At 40.9% G+C, this 18223-nt stretch overlaps 1 protein-coding gene across 1 annotated transcript in view; it reads left to right on the forward strand.

Annotated features, from left to right (window-relative positions):
• The first annotated feature begins 8205 nt into the window (after positions 1–8205).
• LOC137615271 (non-structural maintenance of chromosomes element 3 homolog) overlaps positions 8206–18223 on the forward strand; it is a 281126-nt gene continuing 271108 nt past the window's right edge. Inside the window, exon 1 of the mRNA XM_068344999.1 lies at positions 8206–8363. Within this exon, the coding sequence (XP_068201100.1) occupies positions 8340–8363 (24 nt within the window). The 5' untranslated portion in view covers positions 8206–8339. The remainder of the gene's footprint in view (positions 8364–18223) is intronic.

An 18223-nucleotide genomic window follows, 5' to 3' on the forward strand; every position in this document is an offset into this window, starting at 1 on the left:
ATATATATATATATATATATATTATTACTTGCTAAGCTACAACCCTAACTGGAAAAGCAGAATGCTATAAGCCCAGGGGCTCCAATAGGGAAAATAGCTCAGTGAGGAAAGGAAACAAAGAAAAATAAAATATTTTAAGAAGAGCAACAAGATTAAAACGAATATCTCCTATATAAACTATAAAAACTTTAACAAAATAAGAGGAAGAGAAATGAGATAGACTAGTGTGCCTAAATGTATCCTCAAGCAAGAGAACTCTAACCCATGACAGTGGAAGACCATGGTACAGAGGCTATGACACTAACCAAGATTAGAGAACAATGGTTTGATTTTGGAGTGTCCTTCTCCTAGAAGAGCTGCTTACCATAACTAAAGATTCTCTTCTACCCTTACAAAGAGAAAAGTGGCCATTGAACAGTTACAGTGCAGTAAGAAGAGTTGGTTGGTAATCTGTGTTGTCAGGTGTATGAGGACAGAAGAGGATGTGTAAGGAATAGGCCAGACTATTCGGTGTATGTGTTAGGCACAGGGAAAATGAACCGTAACCAGAGAGAAGGATCCAATGTACTACTGTCTGGCCAGTCAAAAAAACCCATAACTCTCTCGCGGTAGTATCTCAATGGGTGGGAGGGGCCCTGGCCAACCTACTACCTACATACATATATATATATATATATATATATATATATATATATATATATATATATATATATATATATATATATATATATATATATATATATATATAGTAATGGTGACCAATGTGCTAACGTCCCTGACTGGTGAACACCAGACTGGGGTTTGAGTCCTGCTCAAACTCGTTAGATTTTTGGTCGCTACAACCTCACTATCCTTGTGAGCTAAGGATTGGGAGTTTGGGGGAGCCTATATGTCTATCTGCTGGGTCATCAGCAGCCATTGCCTGGATTTCCTTGGTCCTAGTTTGGGTGGAGAGGGGGCGTGGTTGCTAATCATATATACATATGGCCAGTCTCTAGGGCATTGTCCTACTTGATAGGGCAATGCCATTGTCCCTTGCCTCTGTCATTCATGAGCGGCATTTAAACCTTTAAAACTTAAACCCTGAACAGAGGTTATTTTTTAATTTTTTTCTGATTTTTTTTTTTTTTTTACATATTAAGCATACAATACCGTGCTAGGCAGTATATCCTAGCATTCCATGTTTGCCAATGGTTATACTCATATAAGTGGATGAGCAACTTGGTGGAGTAATAAGAGCTTTGGGTGTGGAGGAAATGCCCCCCCTAAATCTTGATAAAGTCAATGGCAGCAGGGTGATAGATTGGGTTTAAGGCGATGGACAAACTGTCTCTTCGGCTTTTACTCCTGATGCCTGGCGGTTGATCTTGCTAGAATTAGTATGGATCGACCAGGATCACTTGCCTTAGTTAGATACGCACTGCACATCACAAGGAACCAGCTATCCTTTGATGTATCTAGCCACAATGAATCATCTAGGCTTTAGTCAGTCATGGATAGAGAAGATGAAAGAATAGCCCCTCAGTTGCGGGCATAGCGGGTTGCTAAGAATCTCCCGGTTTATAAATACTAAAGGAAAATTGAAAATAGGTAATTGGAATGTTAGAACCATGAATCAGATTGGGAAGTTACAGCAAGTGGAGAGCGAATTTATGAAATATAGTTTGGATATATTGGCCTTAAGTGAAACACGTTGTAAGGGGATTGGTAAGGAAACTTTAGACCGAGGCAATATATATATCTACTCAGGAAGATCAGATGGAGTTGGAAGAGCAGAAAAGGCATTAACCCAGTGGATAGCTGTAAATAGTAGATTGTTACTAGCAAAGTTCAGATCAAAGCAGTGCAATATGAGTATTATAGTTTGCTATGCCCCAACAAATGATTCCCCCGAAGAAAGGAAAGATGAATACTATGAAGAACTGCAGTGTAGTAGATGAGATCACAGAGAGAGATATGAAAAATGGTGATTGGCGACTTCAATGCTTAAGTTGGAAGGAATAATCAAGGGTTAGAGAATGTGATGGGTGTCGAGGATCTTGGCAAAGTTGCAAATGAAAATGGAGCACATTTCATAAGTTTCTATTCAGCAAACAATCTAGTCATTAGATGTACTCTTTTTCAACACAAGGTCATCAAGTATAAATGGACTTCACCATGTAGCAATTACAAAAATAAATAGATCACATTGCCATTAATAAACAGAGAAGGAGGACTCAGAGAAATGTAAGAAGCTATAGAGGTGCAGATATTGGTAGTGATCACCAGCTCCTCATTGCTACACTGAAATTAAAACTGAAAGCACCCAGCCGAAAGGTAGATAGAATACCTAGGTTTGATACAACTAAGCTTTTAGAAGAAGAACACAGAGAAACATTTGCAATTGAATGGAGGAATCGATTTGCAGTTTTAAAGACTCTAAGGGCTCGGCCAGACCAAGCGCGGCTAGCGGCGAGGTTAGCGGCAGGAGGTTCCCAGGGCAAATTGAAACCTTAGGTATCTTATGTAGGTGGCCAGATAGGAGGCGCAAGGCTTCCCGCGCCTCCTATCTGGCCACCTACATAAGATACCTAAGGTTTCTATTTGCCGCCATAACCTCTTGCCGCTAACCTCGCCGCTAGCCACGCTTGGTCTGGCCGGGCCCTAAGAGACGAAGAGCAGACAATTAATGAAGAATGGTGTGATATTAAGAACATATATCAGTCACTTGGTAGTGAAGTCTTGGGACACGCAGTTACAAGGAGATAGCCATGGTTATCAAATGATACTTGGGATTCTATAAAAAGAAGACAAAGACAGAAATTGATTGTTGAAAGTTTTCGAGGAAGTAATGAAAATTACATGCTAAGTATTCCAGTATTGATAATGATGTTTATAGAAAAGCCAGGAAAAACTGGAGAGAATATTCAGACAGTAAGGCAGATGAGGCTGACAAAGCTATGAATTTAGGAAGTGGCTATGGTGTAAGAATTGTTCATAGAATTATTAATCAAGTCTCAACTGGGGCAAAGAAGAAGAAGCATATACCTATCAAAAAGAGAGATGGATCTGTTATAACAACAGAAGATGAAGAAAGACAACGTTGGATGGAACACTTTATTGAGATCATGAATAGGAGATATGAAGGGAATAATTTGAGTGATAGGCTATACCTGAAGCTGATGAAGACCTTGATGTGCCAATGAATGAATTCAGTGTGTTTGAAGTCGAAGCTATTCTCAAAACACTAAAGATATGGAAAGCCCCTGGATACATGGAATAACTGCCGAGATAATACTGGCTGAAAATGTAGTGACTCCCAGACTACCTACAAGATTATTTTGTAGAATGTGGCATGAAGACGCTAAACCTAATGAATGGGAGTTAAGAGTGTTGGTGAAACTGGCAAAAAAAGGAGACCTGACTGATTGCAATAATTACAGAAGCATAACATTTACATCAGTTGTTATGAAAATATATAGTATGCTTATTCTAAAGAGACAAGAGAGAAACATTGATGAAAAGCTGAGAGATGAACAAGCAGGATTTAGAAAAAGTAGTAGTTGCCCTGACCAAATTTTCATTTTGAGACATGTACAACAATACGTATAATATAGAAATCCACTTTTATGGCTTTTGTGGACTATGAAAAAGCCTTCGATAGTGTTCACCAACCAATTTTATGGAGAGTCCTATGTTATTATGGAATTCCTCTTAAATGTGTAAATTTGATTAAGTCTCTTCATGAGAATAGCAAGTGTAAAGTTAATGTTGATGGAGGCTTATCAAATGAATTTCCAGTGAACAGCGGAGTACTCTAAGGGAATGTGTTGTCACCTATGTTGTTTATTCTCCTCATGGATTTTGTAATTCGTAGAACAGTCGGAGATGGTGGAAAAGGATTGGACTGGATTAGTGCTAGGATGATAGGAATTTAAGAGACCTAGAGTATGCTGAATATGCTGTCCTTGTTAGCAGAACACCACAGGCTTTGCAAGGCTTGCTTACCAGAATGCATGAAATATCATAGGAGGCTGGGCTCAGGATAAATAGAAGAAAGACAGAGATTATGAGAACTGAATATGCAATGGAAGGTGAAATATCATTGGAAGGAGAAAGGATTAATGAGGTAGAATCATTTAAGTATTTAGGAACTATGATCTCCAATAAAGGGTCTTTAGAATTAGAGTTTAGTGAAAGACTGAAAAAAAGCAAATCAGACAATGGCTAGGTTGTGTAAAATTTGGAAATCAAATCGCCTGAAATTACATATAAAAATCAGACTATATATTAGTTTGGTGAGATTGGTATTACTCTATGGACATGAGTCATGGTATGACAATGAAACAATTGCCAGTAGATTTAGTAAATTTGAGGATAAAGCCCTCAGAATGATATTGGGAGTTAAATTGTAAGACAGTATTAGAAATGAAACTATAAGAGAGATTACTCGAGCGCCATATGTGGATGAGATCATGATGCGGGGTACGTGTAGATGGTTTGGGCATGTTCTGTTCAAGAGAGATTAGTTCACCAAACTTTCATCTGGGCTCCACAAGACACTAGAAGAGTTGGAAGACTCAGGCTTACATGACTGAGGACTATGAAGCGTGAAGTAGGAGATGATGAATAGAGAAGTATTGAATCAAAAGCTCAAGATATAGACGACTGGCGAAATCTAACCGAGGCCCTTTGCATCAATAGTCGTAGGATGAGATGATGATCAAGTATAGAACCGAACCTGTAGTTTTTAATCTTTTAGTTTGACTGGGTAGCTGAATTACATTTTTTTCATCATCCATGATTCAAATTAATCATCTGTCAACCCTATTTTAAAATGAAAAAAAAAGATGCATAAAAATTTCTGTATATAATCTTTCGAAAAAAAAATACATACTTGAATAAGAATATAGTAAATAGCACATGCTACTTTACTGGAGCAGAAATGTCTGATCCACACACCCCATTAGATAGGGCTACTAATTAGAGTTAGATAGTGTGGCTTCCCTTAAAAGTGATATTTCCAATAGGGTCACTTGCTTTGTTTATAGCAGATAACCAATGCTTATAATACAGAAAAAATACCTTACAAAAGTCTGGATATTGTAATGGCCATTTAACTCACACTGAATTTTCTGTCCATCAATAATAGATAATGAAAATATCGGATGCTGTAAAAAATACAAAAGAAGTTGTAATTATTTATCTCTTAAGTTACAGAAATATCTATTAAACCATAAACATGTTGAATTTCAGTGTTTAAACTCTAATCTGACTTTTGTATGATCCCCTTAAATTATGATTACCCTTTTGAAAAATAAAGATTATTTTGCACTACCCCCTTAAAATATGCATCTGATTGACTGTCTCCATACAGCCTAAAACCCAAATTTGGCTAAACATGACTCTTCAGGGTCACCAAATTATTATTCACTGTGAGGTCTTTGTCTTACGTAGCATTAAAATACTCTTTTCCTATCGGAAAACTGAGTTTACTCTGGCTATGTTGGCACTGTCAGTCACGGTAGCAATTTTGACGGTTTATTCATAATTTGTCTCTTAATAAAAGGTTTTTATGCGGCCTAAATGTCACATTAACATGTTGGGCAGCCATTTAAGGCCAACAAGAGACATATGAGGTCTTTAGACCCTGCAAATATACTCTTATACTTCAGCCAACCATGAGTTAGTGCTTAACAATCCGTCAAAATTGTAGTAATGCTGTACGATCGTGCAAATCCTGTGAGATTAGTTATCTTTTACCACTAATTACAGGATCAAATTTACTTCAAAATAACTTTATATAGAACTTTTTGAAAAGCTAAGATCAAGAGCTTTTAAATTAACATATTCTGTAACCTGTGAGATGAAAAGATATTTCATAGTAAAAAACTCAATTATCTTAAACCGATAATTCGAGTAGCTTACTACAAGAGTCCTCTCAAATAATGACTTGTGGATCATTATGAAAAAAAAAAATTTGTTCATAGATATTAAATAGTAGGTAATTAAATTGCTTTGGCTGATATTTTACAACTAGTTCCATGTAATTTGGACAATTTTGAGCAATGATATGTCCAATCAAACCTAAGCACTCAGTTAGGCATCAGTGGAAATTTCGTGACCTTTATGTCTTACATCTCTTCTATAAATTGGCCAGTAATAAAATTGATACCTCAATTTCACTGTAAATCCGGTCTATAAATGTACCTAAGACATTCCCCTAACAGAAAAGGAAGTCAAACCTTTAGTGTACTGTGGGATGTGCGAACTACGAAGTCCATATTGAGAATCTCCGCCTTGTCTATAAAAATTCTTAATACTGTATCTTCAGTCTTGTGGATATCAAGTGGGTGCATATTTGAAAGCTCTAATTTCTAAAACCTACAGTAGACATAATTTGAAACCATCTGTAAATATTCTCGTGTCTGCACGATTCGTTCGCTCCACGATGTGTGGCAAATTAGATATTTTGGACATCCGGTTCTGATAAGTTGATGGGTTATTGCGCATATCTTAAACTCTAGTCTAACTTTAATAGACGACCAGTGTAATTCAATTAGTATAGGAGTAATTCTTTCTCGGAGTGGAACCCATTTCATCAGTCTTGCTCCTCTGTTTCTTATCTTTTGTAATTTGTTAAGTTGCACTATGTTTTAGTAGATTGTAGTAGACGAAGTTACAGTAGGAAATCCTAGTAACAACACAATATATCAAAAGTTTCTTTACAGAATAATAATCTAGATACTTCCTAACGAAGTAATGTTTCTAAGAGTATATATAGTGGTTCTTACCACATTATCTGTCGAGGGAATGGGAGACAAATTACAGCTTAAGATAAACAATAATCATAACATATAATATACACAATAATGATAACTTATTGAATATAGGAATATAATTTATAAATCACTGAAATCCAGAATAGAAACTCCAAGCGAATTCTAAAGTCTAAACCAATATTAGAGTAAATTAAAACCTGGTTCCAGGTTCCAGGAACCTTACAGGGACCCCGTCACAAAGGAGAGGCACGTGACCTGATGTAGACCACTGACCAACTATTGCCCGTAAAGTAGATAAAGCCATTAGCAAGTGCTGCAGTTTGGAAGAGATTTACGTTTAGCACGAGTCCACATAAGTCTGCGGTGTTAGTAATTAGACACACACAAAAGAAGAGGTTAAAGAGGCGAATAGATTGGTTAGAAATGGAAGGATAGCAACAGTTAAGGAATAAGAATAGTTAGCAAAATGGTATTTAGAAAAAGGAAACCATATTCTCAGCGTACGCAAATGGATAGCAAAAATCGAATACATGTTACAGGAAGTTAGGAAGTATGGAGACAGTAACAGAGTAGGGGATTTGGCATTGCTTGTGAGAATAAAGATCTATGAGACCGTAGTAGTACCTACAATGTTTGCAAATATTGAGACATGGGGTGTAATAAAAGCAAAACAAATGAGAGAATTAGAGGGTATACGGTACAAAATTATGAAAGGAATGTTTGAACAGGTTGCTACCACACCATATTGGGGGCTAATAGCAGAAACAGGAAATAGAATAGAGTATAAAAAGGTGATGCTATATCATAAGATCATAACATCAGATGTCAAACGGCTAGTTAAGGAGGTAGTAGAAGATCAAATAAGAGAACCATAAGGGGAATGTTGGAAAAAAAAGTATCGTAGAAAGATGCAATTAATATGATATTAAAATTGAAGAAGTAAGAAAGTATAAATACAAGAACTCAAAAAAGAAATAAAGAGTAAAGTAGCAAATGAAATAAAAATAAAAATGGAAGATAAGAAAGCAGAGATGACCAAACTGAGATTTGTGAATAGTAATGGTAGAAGAGTTACATAGGAGAACGTAACACTAATGCAGCCGTAATAGTTATGAAAACAAGGTTGAATATGGTAGAATTAAAAGACAATTTTAGAAACAGGAATGATAATGATAGACTTTGGGTGTTGTGTAGGGAGGCAGAGGATACTCTGAGTATATTTTAACTGTAATGAATTAAGGAAATTTAGAAATAATTACATATAGATAGGGAATTTAGCAACCCAAACTAAAGAGGATGCCCGGTATATTAGAAAGGTCCTAAAAGTTAGAAGTAAAAGTGTACAAGCTGTGCTGTCTATGTAGGAGGTAACTAATGATAATAAATTTTCTGCAGGTAGGTAGGTTTGCACCTACTACGCTTCCTCTAGTAGTGTGCCCACAATTATCACAGTGTTGTGGAAAGAGCAACGAGGAAGCTGGAACCTGGAGGCTGGAACCCGCTAAATCCCAAACTTCATTCTCGTGTGAACACTTAAGAGCCAGTAAATTAAAGGAACTAGGAACAAAAACTGCAGTCATGCCGCGAATGCTACATTTATCGGTATGTGATAATCATGAAAACTGCCAGTCTGTTTTAAGGTAGAGAAATAATTCAATCTTCAGTCTATGTCATCGGGATATGACTACAGATCGAAGTACTGTATAGGATAAAGGCCATTATTATTACACACACACACACACACATATATGTATATATGGTATTTTTTTTAATTTTGGACATTGATTGCTTTCAACATAAAATATAGGTTTTTCTGTTGTATTATGATGTGATTTGAATGATTTTGAGGTTTATTTCCATCGCAAATGAATACTTATCCTTCCACCACCCCTCCCCCTATAGATAACAATCTAGGGGAACCTCCTTGGGAAGCGGGGTTTTGGGTAGGGGAGACAAAGTAGGTAAAAACAAGGCTAAATGGAGGAAAATACCTAAATATAACACTCAAATATATAAAAATATGGTAAATGTCTAGGAGAAGGCCGCACCCGTTTTTCAAGTATTAACGACAAAAACGGCAAAAAACGACCAGATTATAGTTGCACATTGCATAGAAATATGAGGAAATGAATTAAAAAGAAACTAAGACTTAACTCTTACACACAAAATGTAAGCATAAACCTACTACTACAATACCCCTACCTAGCCCTACCGGGGGGGGGGGGGAGGTGCTCCGCCCCCCTGCGACCCCCCCTTAAGGCCACAGTGATTTTCAGGGCACTACCGAACCTAATAAACTCACCTAAGCTAGCATAAGGGCCCTGTCCCCCTACCTAGGCCTACCAGGGGGGGGCTCCGCCCCCCCTGCGACCCCCCTTTAAGGCCACAGTGATTTTCGGGGCACTACCGAACTTAATATAACCACCTAACCTAGGGCCCTGTACCCCTACCTAGGCCTAGCCCCTGCGACCCCCCCCCTTACGGCCACTACCTAACACATTCATCAAACCAAATCCAAAGTGATGGTACTGCTGTATACATCGTTATACTATCACCATTATAATATACTCTATAAATTAATGAAGCTTACCTTAAACTGTTGATTCATAAAGATGTGCTGCTGCTTTGAGGAAAACGTGAAGCCGTTGCGAAGGTTCCTTGACATGCAGGACAATTTTTATTTTGTAAAATTAAATTGTGTCTGGCACAAATCCACTAGTTTTTCAATATTCCCCGAATAAGTTACAACAAATTCATTGTAAGTTAGGAAACAGTCAGGACAAGAAGATGGAATTTCAACTTCTTGTGCAATATGAGATGACGTGCTTGCTATGGCCTCCATGTCTAAGAACGAAATGAAATGCCTGGGTAAGATAATGTATTGTCGCGCTGTGATTGGCCAAACCTCTAGGATGTCATAGTGGATAGGCGCTGTGATTGGCCAAACGTGTAAGACGTCATAGTGGACTAGTTTGTCTGCGAATTATAGTGGTTACAGGGCTCATTTGAGCAAAAACAAGACAGTCAACAATAACAACAGACTTGGAAAAAATCTGGGGGGAAGACATGAGTAGCGTGAGTTTGATTGTCGATATTTTGACTGTTATTGAATTTCACTAAATTATCTCACTCGTATACCACTATTTACATACATTCCTACACATTCTAGTAAAAATTCATTGAATATCACTGATATCTTCATGCGGCCCTCTCCTAGACATTAACCAAAAATATATATAAATATGTAAAGAACTAGGCATTTGCGACAGATAATATTATACAGAAATACTACAAAAGACTTCCTTAACATAGAGAACTAAGTTAAAATACGCTACATTATTAATGTCCATAAATAAAATAATACCTTATATATATATATATATATATATATATATATATATATATATATATATATATATATATATATATATATATATATATATATATTGGGTGAATGTAGTTTGTAGGTACAGGGCGATATCTTTACAGGTATTATTACTAGCCAAATCGTTTTTCCTTATGAGGAAGATGTTCTTTACTATGATCCAATTTACAGTGGTACCTCTACATACGAATTTAATCCGTTCCACAACCGACTTCGGATGTAGAAAATGTTCGGATGTCGAAACGAATTTTCCCATAAGAATACATTGAAATAGGATTAATCCGTGGTTGAGCCCAAAAACCTATGATAACTCCTTAATAAATTACTACACATAATTACACATGACAATAATGCACTCTAAATTAGATAATAGACATGTAAAAAAGAAGAATTATCAAAAAATGATAAATAAGAAACAGGTTTTTAGCGTCACTTTACCTTAGAAACTCCAGCGCAGGTGTTGTTGGTCTTGCTACGCAGAGAGGAGACGGACGGGCGGCGAGGAGGTAGAGAGGTTAACTACGATAAACGTACAATACCGTAACTTATTCTAACTTACACTAAGTGAACTTTAACCTAACTTAGCTTATTTATTTTTTTTTATTTTTATATTTTATATTTTTTTTTACATTTTCTTTTTTTCTTTTTGATGATTAATTTTAATCACTTTCACTGTCTCCACTTAAAATTGATTGAATTTCTTTCGCTTCACTCTTTGCCGCTTTCTTTGAACCACTTCCATCCTCTTCATCACTAGTTCGCTTCGTAGTTTTTTTAAAGAAGCTATCGATAGAAAGTTGCTTGGTACGGCTTTTCAGAATGTTTCGAAAATGAGTTAGGCAAACATCATTGAACTGCGCAACTACACGACAAACCTGCAATTTTCAATATTAAACTTACCCGATAATCATGTAGCTGTCAACTCCGTTGCCCGACAGAATTCTATGGAGGGATACGCCAGCTATCACAATACTAGAAGGGGGTGTATTTACCAGCGCCACCTGTGGCCAGGTACTCAAGTACTTCTTGTTGACACCTCCTCAATTATTCCTCTGTCGTGCTTCCGGCAAGACGTTCTGGGATACGCTTATGTTCTTGGAGTATTTTCACGACTTTGGTGAAGTATTTCTCTTTGATTTCGGCTGTCGCTTTACTGGAAAACTTCTATATTAGCTTAGTTAGCTTTTGGAATTAATTTGATTATTTTTGGTGACGAGAGAGTATGAACTCTCGTTCACCTTTCAATGGCCGACCCTTCCCTTAGACGGAAGTGTTGGTGTCTAAGAGAGTATAGACTCTCTTTCTTAATTTTGCTTAACAAAGTTATAGATTTATTTTATATCTCTCCGCCTCTTATAGGCCTCTTCGATTAACTTCCTTTTATTATAAACTCATTAAAATTAATTTTTATATTTGTTTATATTCGACCTTCCTAATAGTAGGCGGTCTTTTACCGAAGTTAATAAACTTTGAGCCCGTCATTTCGGTTTTACCTGTTAACATATTATGCTATTTCCGCCACAGAGTTTGAAAGATTTTCTTTGACAGTCTCGTACTGTTTTCAAAGCTGAACTAACGTTTTGTTTTGTCTCTGCAGTTGTTGACGTTCAGAACGTTCAACTTGCACTCTATCGTTACGATAGAGAAAGAATGTTCACGGTTTCACGTTGCAGTAAGAGTAACCGTGTCTAGCGTTTTGTTCATTCTTTCTTAACTTAATGGTTTTGATCCTAATAAAGGAACTTTTCAGTTTTTTCCTTTAACAATAATATGTTTTAACGATATATATGATTGGGCTCTTCTCTCAGGTTCTAAGTCAAGAGAGAGAGAGATAGAGACGGAGGGAGAAAGAGGATAAACGTTTCATTCAAGCCTGCCAGGCGTACGAGTAACGTCATTATCGATTTTTGCTCTTCTCCCTAGTCTCTTTAGGGGAAGAAACTAAACGTTTCTAGAGTGATCTAGTGTTTAGTCTCTTTCCAACCACTGATTTATCTTTCATTAGATTTTTCTGTTACATTGTAATTCTGTTTTCGCAATTACTAACTTTGAGAAAGGATAGAATTGCGTATTTCAGGTACAAACCACTTAAGTTTCGAGTTCAGTGAAATAAGTGCAAACAGAAATCAAAGTGATAAGTGATTAGTGCGTGAGGGTACTTTTGTGCGCGCCAGTCGTCCTCCCAGTCCGGGACCTCTTGCAAGCTCCCAAGCCCAGGGGAGAAGCAATGTCGAAGGGCATAAGGGTTCAGCAGGCCTTGATCGGCGCACAGAAGTATTCTCGGTGGTTGTGGGCGTGTCTTACCGAGACCGTCACTCCCACCCGCAGACGATTGAGCCCTTATTTTGCTCGTCTGCAGAAGAGATTAGGGGAGAAAATAAAGGCAGAGTAACGCTGGTCTCAGGTCTCAAGACTTCTTAAACGTTAAGTCCAGACCTATGCCAGACGTACGAAGTTAAAGTTCACAACCCGAATGCAGTCGTTGGGTTAGCTCTGACTCTCCTAAGTCATCAGTTGATTACACTCCGACTTAGAGGAGTAAGGTTCTGCCACAACAGATCTCTGCTGTTAAGGCTTTACCTCAGCAGAACTTAGTGTCTGCCGACCCCAAGTTAACTCTACTGCAGTCCATACAGTCACAACTTTCGGTCTTGATGCGTGAGTGTCGGGCTGAGAGTGTTGCACCGCCTGCACTCCCTCCACCTGTTCTCGCTGCACCTGTGCTCGCCCAGCCTGCACCTGCTCCGCCTGGTCGCAGCACCATCTGCCAGGCGTACGATGTTGTGAACTCTACTACAGTCCATGCAAGCACAGTTTTCGGACTTGATGAGTGAGTGTCGGGCTGAGAGTGTTGCTCCACCGCCTCCGCCTACACTCCCTCCTCCTACACTCGCTCCGCCTGATCACAGTACCATCTGCCAGGCGTATGATGTTGTGGACTCTACTACAGTCCATGCAAGCACAGCTTTCGGACTTGATGCGTGAGTGTCGTGCTGAGAGTGTTGCACCTCCTGCACCGGTGGTGCACCAACCTCCTGCACCCGTTCAGCCTGTGCTGCACCCGCCTGCACCGGTGGTGCACCAACCTCCTGCACCCGTTCAGCCTGTGCTGCACCCGCCTGCACCGGTGGTGCACCAACCTCCTGCACCCGTTCAGCCTATGCTGCACCCGCCTGCTCCGGTGGTGCACCAACCTCCTGCACCCGTTCAGCCTGTGCTGCACCCGCCTGCACTCGCTGCACCCAGTCGCAGCTCCTTCTGCCAGGCGTACGATGTTGAACCACTTTCGGAGTTTGCTGTTCACAGTGTTGTTCAGCCTCAGCCTTCTTTAAGGCAACCCTTGCTTTGGGATCAGGAGAGTTACACTCTTCCTCCTCCTCCCCTTGCTGCTCCTCCAGTGGTGCAACTCTCGGTTGGGGTACAACAACCTCTCCCCTCCGTGAGTCTGTCTGCTCAACCAGCGCTGCACCGAGTTCAACCCTCATCTAGGCAAGCTCATCTACACCATGCACTTGCGCCTCAGGAGCCTCAGCTTGCTAGAACTTTACCTTGTTCTGCGCAGCCTCAACCTTCTCATGCTCCACTCATCTCTCAGGAACAGGAACGGACTACTCCGCCTCCGTCCTCCGCTCAGCTGGTACAATCCTTGGGTGCAACTCTTGCTAGGAGTCAACCTCCTTCACCCTTGCACCTGCCTTCTGTTCCGTCTGTTGTTCAGCCTATGCAGTCTGAACCTCAGGTTTTCCCTCAAGTTGAGGAAACCTCTGTTGTTGTTCCAGCTCGTTCTGACTCTGCTGTTCAGCATACCATGGTTTAAACCCCATGCAAGCATGCATTAAGCACTCTAGCACTGGTCATGGAATTTCTGAGAAATGTTAAACGCCATGCACACGCTCTGCTTTCCTTTCAGCAGGCTCTGCTTACAGCAGGCTCTACTTCCTACATGCTCAGCATTCAGCATGCTCTGCATTCAGCATGCTCTGCATACAACATGCTCTGCATACAGCATGCTCTGCATTCAGCATGCTCTGCATACAGCATACTCTGCATACATCATGCTCTGCATACCTTACCGCATGCTTCTCAACACATCTTGGGTTGTTGCCAACTCACTAGACTGTCAAGCAGTTTCATAACGTTGCCTTCTAGTCTGCTGCTTTGCACCAGTGAACCCTCACTCAGAGAACTTAGCTTTTCTAGGATAAGGTCCCTGTAGATGAGAAAGTTCTTTTCTCCCTCCTTCTGATATTCCCTTGAGGACTCTGTCATTTGGAGGGAGCCTTTAGCTGCATAACCTCTTATGGACTTTTATTTAAGCATAACATGCTTACAGGGAAGGTAATGGTTACACTTCAGCCGCTAATCCCGTCTGTTACCACACCTGCTCCCATAGACCTTGAGCTGTGTTGCATGACATGCAGTCCAAGCTTAGTCCTTGTTAGAAGATTTTTTTTGTTTACGGAGTCAATGTGTCACGGGGAAGACGTTCAACAACCAACAGAAGGGACTTGTTGTGACGCAGTGGGCAACCTCAGCAACCCGTTAAGGAGTTGTCTGTACGACCCAGACAGTCTAGACAGATTCGGGTTGTCACTGTACTTCCTCGCTTGCCCATGATTGACAGTTTACAGACTGTGCAGCAGTATCATGATCTTGTGTCCGGCTCCGTCAGACGACTGGCTTTTAAGAGCTCCCTCAAGTCGTCGCTGTCTGGAGATTTTCAAATGGACTATGGATCTGACCAAGGAACTGGGCCTCCTGGTCAATTTTGAGGAGTCTCAGCTCGTTCCATCCCAGACCATTGTCTCCTTGGGTATGGATCTTCAGAGTCGAGCTTTTCGGACTTGTCCGTCGGCCCCAAGGATCTTCCAAGCCCTAGAATGCATCCAGAGCATGCTGAGAAGGAACCGATGCTTAGTCAGGCAGTGGATGAGTCTAACAGGGACACTTTCATCGCTGGCCCTGTTCATCGAGTTAGGGAGACTCCACCTCCGCCCCCTTCAGTATCATCTAGCTGCTCACTGGATAAAGGACATGACGCTAGAGACGGGCTCAGTTCCTGTTTCCGAAGAGATGAGGTCTACTCTAACGTGGTGGAAGAACAGCATTCTTCTCAAGGAAGGTCTACCATTGGCTGTTCAGTCCTCCGACCACCGTCTCTTCTCGGACGCATCGGACACGGGCTGGGGTGCGACACTGGACGGACAGGAATGCTCGGGAACATGGAATCAGAAGCAAAGGACACTTCACATCTATTGCAAGGAGTTGTTGGCAGTTCATTTGGCCTTGATAAACTTCAAGTCCCTCCAGCTTAACAAGGTGGTGGAGGTGAACTCCGACTACACCACAGCCTTGGCTTACATCTCCAAGCAGGGAGGGACTCATTCGAGGAAGTTGTTCGAGATCGCAAGGGACCTCCTCATTTGGTCAAAAGATCGAAAGCTCACGCTGGTAACGAGGCTCATTCAGGGCGATATGAATGTCATGGCAGATCGCCTCAGCCGGAAGGGTCAGGTCTTCCCCACAGAGTGGACCCTTCACAAGAATGTTTGCAGCAGACTTTGGGCCCTGTGGGATCAGCCAACCATAGATCTATTCGCTACCTCGATGACCAAGAGGCTCCTCTTGTATTGTTCTCCGATTCCAGACCCAGCAGCAGTTCGCGTGGATGCCTTTCTGCTGGATTGGTCCCATCTCAACCTGTATGCATTCCCGCCGTTCAAGATTGTCAACAGGGTACTTCAGAAGTTCGCCTCTCACAAAGGGACACGGCTGACGTTGGTTGCTCCCCTCTGGCCCGCGAGAGAATGTTTCACTGAGGTACTGCAATGGCTGGTCGACGTTCCCAGGACTCTTCCTCCTAGAGTGGACCTTCTGCGTCAACCTCACGTAAAGAAGGTACTCCCAACCTCCACGCTCTTCGTCTGACTGCCTTCAGACTATCGAAAGACTCTCAAGAGCTAGAGGCTTTTCGAAGGAGGCAGCCAGAGCGATTGCCAGAGCAAGGACGACATCCACTCTCAGAGTCTATCAGTCTTTATGGGAAGTCTTCCGAAGCTGGTGCAAGGCCAATGCAGTTTTTCCTCAACCAGTACCAATGTAACCCAGATTGCTGACTTCCTGTTACATCTAAGGAACGTAAGCTCCCTATCAGCTCCTACGATCAAGGGTTACAGAAGTATGTTGGCAGCGGTTTTCCGCCACAGAGGCTTGGATCTTTCCTCCAACAAAGATCTACAGGACCTCCTTAGGTCTTTTGAGACCTCAAAGGAACGTCGGTTGTCCACTCCAGGCTGGAATCTAGACGTGGTCCTAAGGTTCCCTATGTCATCAGGATTTGAACCGCTCCAATCAGCCTCTTTTAAGGACCTCACATTAAAAAACTCTTTTCCTCGTGTGCTTAGCAACAGGTAAAAGAGTAAGTGAGATCCACGCCTTCAGCAGGAACATAGGTTTCACATCTGAAACGGCTACATGTTCCTTACAGCTCGGTTTTTTGGCTAAAAACGAGCTTCCTTCCCGTCCTTGGCCTAAGTCGTTCGAGATCCCAAGCCTGTCCAACATGGTGGGGAACGAACTGAAGAGAGTACTTTGCCCAGTTAGAGCTCTTAAGTACTATCTAAAGGTCAAAACCATTACGAGGACAATCAGAAGCCTTATGGTGTGCTATCAAGAAGCCTTCTCTACCAATGTCTAAGAACTCAGTTTCTTACTACATCAGGCTTCTGATTAGAGAAGCAAATTCTCATCTGAAGGAAGAAGACCTTGCTTTGCTGAAGGTAAGGACACATGAAGTGAGAGCTGTGGCTACTTCAGTGGCCTTCAAACAGAACCGTTCTCTGCAAAGTGTTATGGATGCAACCTATTGGAGAAACAAGTCAGTGTTCGCATCATTCTATCTCAAAGATGTCCAGTCTCTTTACGAGTACTGCTACACCCTGGGTCTATTCGTAGCAACGAATGCAGTAGTAGGCGAGGGCTCAGCCACTACATTCCCATAATCCCATAACTTTTTAACCTTTCTCTTGAATACTTTTTATGGGTTGTACGGTCGGCTAAGAAGCCTTCCACATCCTTGTTGATTTGGCGGGTGGTCAATTCTTTCTTGAGAAGCGCCAAGGTTAAAGGTTGTGATGAGGTCCTTTAGTATGGGTTGCAGCCCTGTATACTTTAGCACCTTTGAGTTGATTCAGCCTCCCAAGAGGAACGCTGCGCTCAGTAAGGAAGACGATCTTATTAAAGGCAGAGTAACGGTTCAAGTCGACTTCCTTACCAGGTACTTATTATTTCATTGTTATTGTGGATAACTGATTATATGAAATATGGGATACTTAGCTATCCTTTAATCTTGTACACTGGTTTTCACCCACCCCCCTGGGTGTGAATCAGCTACATGATTATCGGGTAAGTTTAATATTGAAAAATGTTATTTTTATTAATAAAATAAATTTTTGAATATACTTACCCGATAATCATGATTTAATCGACCCTCCCTTCCTCCCCATAGAGAACCAGTGGACCGAGGAATAATTGAGGAGGTGTCAACAAGAAGTACTTGAGTACCTGGCCACAGGTGGCGCTGGTAAATACACCCCCTTCTAGTATTGTGATAGCTGGCGTATCCCTCCATAGAATTCTGTCGGGCAACGGAGTTGACAGCTACATGATTATCGGGTAAGTATATTCAAAAATTTATTTTATTAATAAAAATAACATTTTTTTTTTGGGTGGTCTTGATATTTTCCTAACACCTCTTTTATTTGCGCCGAACCTAACACATGTTCTACCTCCTCGATCCCTTCCTCGTCATCACTCATGTGCTCAGACATAGCATGGAGTTCCTTGAGCTCCTCTGTGGTAAGTTCGTCGTGATGTTCGGCGACGAGTTCCGTGATGTCATCTGCGTCGACCTCCAGACCCATGGACTTGCCAAGGGAGACGATTTGCTCTACGTCTTCCGCTGCACCCAACACGGGATCAGGTTCGGGGTCAAAACCTTCGAAATCTTGGGGAGAAACTACATCAGGCCACAGCTTCTTCCAGGCAGAATTGAGGGTTTGTCGAGTTAATCCCACCC

The sequence above is a fragment of the Palaemon carinicauda genome, chromosome 21 (genome assembly GCF_036898095.1).
Source record: "Palaemon carinicauda isolate YSFRI2023 chromosome 21, ASM3689809v2, whole genome shotgun sequence".
Classification (NCBI taxonomy): domain Eukaryota; kingdom Metazoa; phylum Arthropoda; class Malacostraca; order Decapoda; family Palaemonidae; genus Palaemon; species Palaemon carinicauda.